Here is a 6,000-nt window from a genome sequence, read left to right as displayed (position 1 = left end):
TGTATTTATAGTAGGCCATGTCTCAACATATTGGCGTAGCTATGAATAGGAGCCATTATTAAACTTATTGTTTTTCTTCTGCGCTTGCATATAATAACTTGGCGCTTCTAAAAGACCGTGCATGATTACCGTTTTTTGAATTATATGTTTGACTTGCAAAATGTTTTGCGTTTTTAGATAAAGAGAATGGAATATCTCTGTAATAAATGTAAGTAAATAGAAATACTCTATATAATTCATAACTATTTTCACGTTAAAAACAATTTTAGTTTTATATATTCAAAAGAAAATTTTTTAAAAAATTTCAAAAAATAAATCAAATCCTAAAAACTCTATTTTAAAATATAACTGAAGATTCGTTAAAATTTATGATTCACATTGCGGTTTATTAGGCCACTAATATGTCAGTGTTAATAGCCACTTTTCTGTTTCTGCTCGAAACTGCTGCCAGTTCTCAATCCCAGTGTGGCAAACATTATGATATGGCATGGCAGGATCACGAATTACTGGTTGTGAAGCAAACATCTCATTTTCTTCTGCAATGGGATATTCACTCGGGTCATAAAAAACATTCCATACAATGCTAAATTAAAAACAACATAATAAAATAATGTCTTTTCATTTTATTTTGGAGGTTTAAAGAAAAATAAAAAGAATGAAATGTCATTTAAAAGTTTATAATATATGCATAGCATATGCTAATTATGAATTCATCTCGAGAAAAGTTATCGATGTACAAAGTAAAATCTGTTTTATAATTAAAAACTTAGTTATCGAAAAAAATATGATTTTTTATTTCTATTTTCTATTTGGCTTTAGAACTTTAGAAACAAAACACTAGTCAGTAGAATTAAAAAAACTTATTATATAAATTAATTATAATAAATTAAAATATAAACTTTCTTAAAATGTTTTCTATAACAAATAACCGCCTATATAAGTTCAAGATAAAATCTGTGTGCAAAAGAAAAAGAGAAATAAGTCAAAAAATATCGAAAAATACACGGCATTTAAATAATAATATTATTAAGTATCAAGGAAAAAAGTTTAAATTTTAAATATCGCCTCAAAAAATGAGCACTCGATACAAGGCTTGAAATCGTACTTTTCAAAAATTTGCAACTGCATCAATTTTATATTGCTTCTGCTGTAAAGTGACATTTCATGACTTATCTCCATTTTCCTTTTGCACTCAAAATTTTACTGTTGAGATAAACCCTTTTTCAGTTGAGATAAACCTGAATGAGGTTCCAACCGCTGCAATCCTTCACATATTAAGGTACATGCTGCAGATATTTTTAAAAATATTTTTTTTTAAACCACCCTTAGGAGGGGGTGTTACACCCCCACACAGCCCGTAAAGTCGCCTCTGTATATATATATATATATATATATATATATATATATATATATATATATATATATATATATATATCTGTGTGTGTTTATTATTATATATATGTGTTTATTATATATATATATATATATATATATATATATATATATATATATATATATATATATATATATATATATATATATATCTGTGTGTGTTTATTATTTAAGCTAGTTTGTTTGTAGCGTTGTAGTTTGTTGTAGTGTTATTAAACACTGCATATTCAGAAGACTTATTTTTTCCAAACTTCCAAGTTATTTTATGATAATTTTATGAAAATAATGTATTCAAACAAGGTAAAGTATCTTTCTAAAAAGGTGCCTTTCGAGAGCAATGGAAGTACCTTGAATATATCCAGTGTTTGTGGCAGTTGTATTCTAGAAAGCACCGACAATACTTTGCTCAACACTCCATTGGTGCAGAAAGGTAATGCATTATTTTGTTTGTAAGTCGGCTACATTTGATTTTAGGTTTTGAATTTCAAGAAATGTTTTTAGAGGTTGTTTTTAGTTTCTACAAAGAATAACAACAAGTTCAAGTTTAACTGTTCAAAAGTCTGTCAAACTTTCCACAGCTGTTGTACAGCTGTTTTTGTTCACAGCCATAGTGATATTAGTCAGACTTCTCAAAACTAGATGAGTGACTTATACCACTATGCATCTCAGGGGCTCATATAACCCTTAAATTTTACAATATTTGTGATTTGTGTTTTAAATTGAAATTATATAAAGCACATTTGGTTAAAATATTAGCTTATATGAGAAGTTTATGAAATGTTATGCAATAAAAACGGAAAAAAAGTTTGTGTTTCTAAACTTCTGCACGCTACTGTATATATATATATATATATATATATATATATATATATATATATATATATATATATATATATATATATATATATATATATATATATATATTAGGGTGTCATAAAAAACAACTTTTTTTTAAAATGTCTGCTCCCACCCTCAATTTTACAAAAAAAATTTATAAAATTTTTTTTCTTTCTGTTTTTGACGTGTCTGATTAACGTTTTTCTTTATGTTTATGACCTGTCTGATGTTTAAGGAACTTGAGGGACTCCTATAAATATTTTTCTAACATTTTATTATATAGAACACATTAAAAGGATAGGAGTAGACATTGAATTTACCATATGAGTGTATAGATAAAATTTCAAACAATTTTATTGTATTTTTTTAATTTTTCAATTTTATGAGTTATGTAATTTTGAAGTATTTAACAGTTAACTGTTACATAATAACAATCTAAATTACAAATAGGTATATAATTAAAAACTAAAATAACAATTCTACAAGTATGAAAAGCTATTGTATATATCAAAAAAATGTTGTATAGTATTCAGCTTAATTAAAGTGTAATATACAATTCTTATGCATTGTTAGACAAAATAAAAGGTCAAAAAAAGGTTAATTAATCAACTTAAAGATGGCAGCTGAGTTTATAGAGGAAAAATTAATTAAAGAAAACAAACAAATATTTAATGATATTGACAATCTAATAGAGTCGAATAAGTTTCTTAGCGATTTTGAAAGTTTTTTACAAGATTTTTCAGAACCTCAAGTAATCTTGAGAATGGAACATGCAACAATTTTTATAAATGCAATAAATGTTATTCATAAAAGGAAAAAAAGAGCAAATATAGATACTATTTATGACGAAGCATTAAAACATTTCAACAGCCGACTAAATAAATTACAAGTGACTTTCTTAATATACTGGTATCTAAAAATATTTTAAGTTGCTCTTTTAAATACGGCAAGGAGTCTTGATAAGCTCTTATAACTTTTGTAGAAAAATCTGCGTCTGATCTTTTTATTAACAACGATAAAAAATCAAAACATTAGAATCTGAGCTTAAATTTTTGAACCACGTCTTCAAAAACTTAAAAAGTAGTGAATATAGTCTTTCAATCTTAAAAGAAGAAAATTCGTTTCTAAAAGAAGAGTTATCAGAATTAAGGAAAATCATTGGTGTCTTAGTTAATAAGTTTGATGTCATATTAACTGTGTCTTATTTAAAATCGATTCATAAATTAAACTTTTTAGGCGATATTAGTTTTAAAGACCCATTAAATAAAAACTTAATTAATTCAAGATTAACGACTTTCTTCAAAAAGAATATGTTAATATACAATTGATGTTAAAAATAAAGATGTTTATGTAATGAGTTAGTTAAAGTTTGTCATCAGTTAAACGTTAAATATTTAAATTTTAAAAAGTCTAATATTTCTGAACCAGCTAAACCAACAATTTCTATTAATAATGAAATAAATTTTCAATTAAATCATAAGTTTAAAAATATTAAAAACCAACTTTTCTCAGTCAGAAAAAAAATGCAATTTTTTAAATTATAAAAATCACAAAAACAAGATGCTTGTTCTGCTATTGCAAAAAAAGAACAAAAAAAAAAAATGTAAAAAAAATGTAAAAAAAATGTAAAAAAAAATGTAAAAAAAAAAAAAAATTCATGAAAAACAAGTAAGCAATGTTGTTAGAGCTTATCCTTATGATAACAATAAAAAACAAGTAAGCAATGCTGATACAGATTATCCTTATGATTACCAAACTAATGATTATAAATGGTCAGCAGGAACAACCTTAATATGTGGAGACTCTGTCTTAATGGGAATTAATGAAAAAAAAATGCATAAGTTAGGAAAAGTTAAAGTTAGAGTCTTCCGTGGTGCTTCCATAGAAGACATGCATTCTAATCTAATTCCTCACTTAAAAAAAGAACCAGCTAAAATTATCCTGCATATTGGAACAACTAATTGTATAAACGATTCGCCTGAAACTGCCTTGGAAAAACTAAAAGATCTTGTTTCCTTTATTTTAAAATCGAACCTAACTTGTTCAATAATCTTATCTACACCAATTCATCGATTCGATAATGCAAAAGCTCAACTTACCACGATATGTTTAACTCGTTAAATACGTTTCATGCTCTGCTCAACATTATATAAAAAACTCCTTAGTGATAAATCTGATATTTCCGCACTAATGTACAAAAAACAAAGAAATAGGATAGTAAAATTAAACTGTAAACTGTAAACTCTCTTGATTTCAGATACATCTCTCTGGAAGTTAACTAAACCTTACCTTTCAGATAAATCAGGTAACTCTAACGAATGTATCACTTTAATTGAAAATGGTAACATCATCTCTGACAACTCTTTATTGACTAATATTTTTAATAACTATTTCATGAACGTTGCAGTGCCATCTGGTAGTACAGACTCCATACATTTGTCTTTATTCTTTGGCTCTATAGACCCAGTTGATGCAGCTATCAAAAAGTATATTGATCATCCAGTATAATGAGCATAAAGAAAAAATTTAGTACGTGTACACATAGTTTCCAGTTCCGTCAAATCACACCTGATGATATTACAAAAATTATAGGGTCTATGAATAATAAGAAAAAGACTAGTGGTGATATACCAACTTTTATGTTAAAATCTTATACTGTTCACTTTAGAGATAGTCTTACAGATTGCATAAACAATCGTATCCATGATGGTAAATTCCCGTCTTTTCTAAAAATGGCTCATGTTAAACCATGTTTTAAGAAGAATGACCCAACTGATAAGTCGAATTACCGCCCAATTAGTATTTTACCAGCCCTTTCTAAAGTTTTTGAAACTATTTTATATGAACAAATCTTGATATTTATTGAACCTAGATTTGATAAACTTTTGTGTGGTTTCCGAAGAGGTTATAGTATTTAGCATGCCCTTTTTTTGTTACTTAATAAGTGGCATGATTGTATTAATAATGGAGGTGTTGTTGGATCAATATTATTAGACCTCTCAAAAGCGTACGACTATATCCCGCATGACTTACTAATTGCTAAATCAAACACTTATGGTTTTTCAAAAGAAAGTCTTAATCTTTTGCTATCCTATGTTTGTGGCCGTAAACAGAGGGTAAAAGTAGATTTTTCTGCCTCAAATTGGGTGGATATATTATTTGGAGTGCCTCAAGGATCAATCCTTGGACCTATTTTGTTCAATATTTTTATAAATAATTTATTTTTATTTATTAAAGATACGGAACTTTGTAGTTTTGCTGATGATAACACTATTTATGCTTGTGATTTTAGCTTTGAGAAGGTTATTTTTCGTTTGCAAAAAGAAGCAACCAATACCATCAATTGGTTTATGTTAAACTCGATGGTTGCTAACCCAGATAAGTTCCAAATTCTTTTAATTAGCTTAAAAAACACAAAAAATCTATCGCTAAAAATAGGTAATATAATGATTTATGCCTCTGATAAGGTAAAACTACTTGGTATAACAATTGATAAAGATCTAAAGTTTGGAGAACACATTAAACAGTTATGCAGTAAAGCTAATGGTAAATGTTTTGCTCTTTCACGCATAAGAAATTTTTTATCCCGTGATAAATCTGTTTTGCTGTTTAATGCATTTATTTTGTCTAACTTTTCTTATTGTCCTCTAATTTGGATGTTTTGTTAAAAAAAAAAAGACAAACAAATAAATAGAACTCATAAAAAAGCTCTAAGTATAGTCTATAAAAGATTTGATTTGTCCGTGGATGAATTATTAAATTTTGTTAATA

At 26.8% G+C, this 6,000-nt stretch overlaps 1 protein-coding gene across 1 annotated transcript in view; it reads right to left on the bottom strand.

The window, feature by feature from the left end:
- Positions 1-217: 217 nt before the first annotated feature.
- The window catches only part of LOC101239476 (uncharacterized), a 61,953-nt gene continuing 56,170 nt past the window's right edge, over positions 218-6,000 (bottom strand). Inside the window, exon 10 of the mRNA XM_065807226.1 lies at positions 218-583. Within this exon, the coding sequence (XP_065663298.1) occupies positions 397-583 (187 nt within the window). The 3' untranslated portion in view covers positions 218-396. The remainder of the gene's footprint in view (positions 584-6,000) is intronic.

Source organism: Hydra vulgaris, chromosome 10 (genome assembly GCF_038396675.1).
Source record: "Hydra vulgaris chromosome 10, alternate assembly HydraT2T_AEP".
Classification (NCBI taxonomy): Eukaryota; Metazoa; Cnidaria; class Hydrozoa; order Anthoathecata; family Hydridae; genus Hydra; species Hydra vulgaris.
This window is presented reverse-complemented; position numbering and strand designations above follow the sequence as displayed.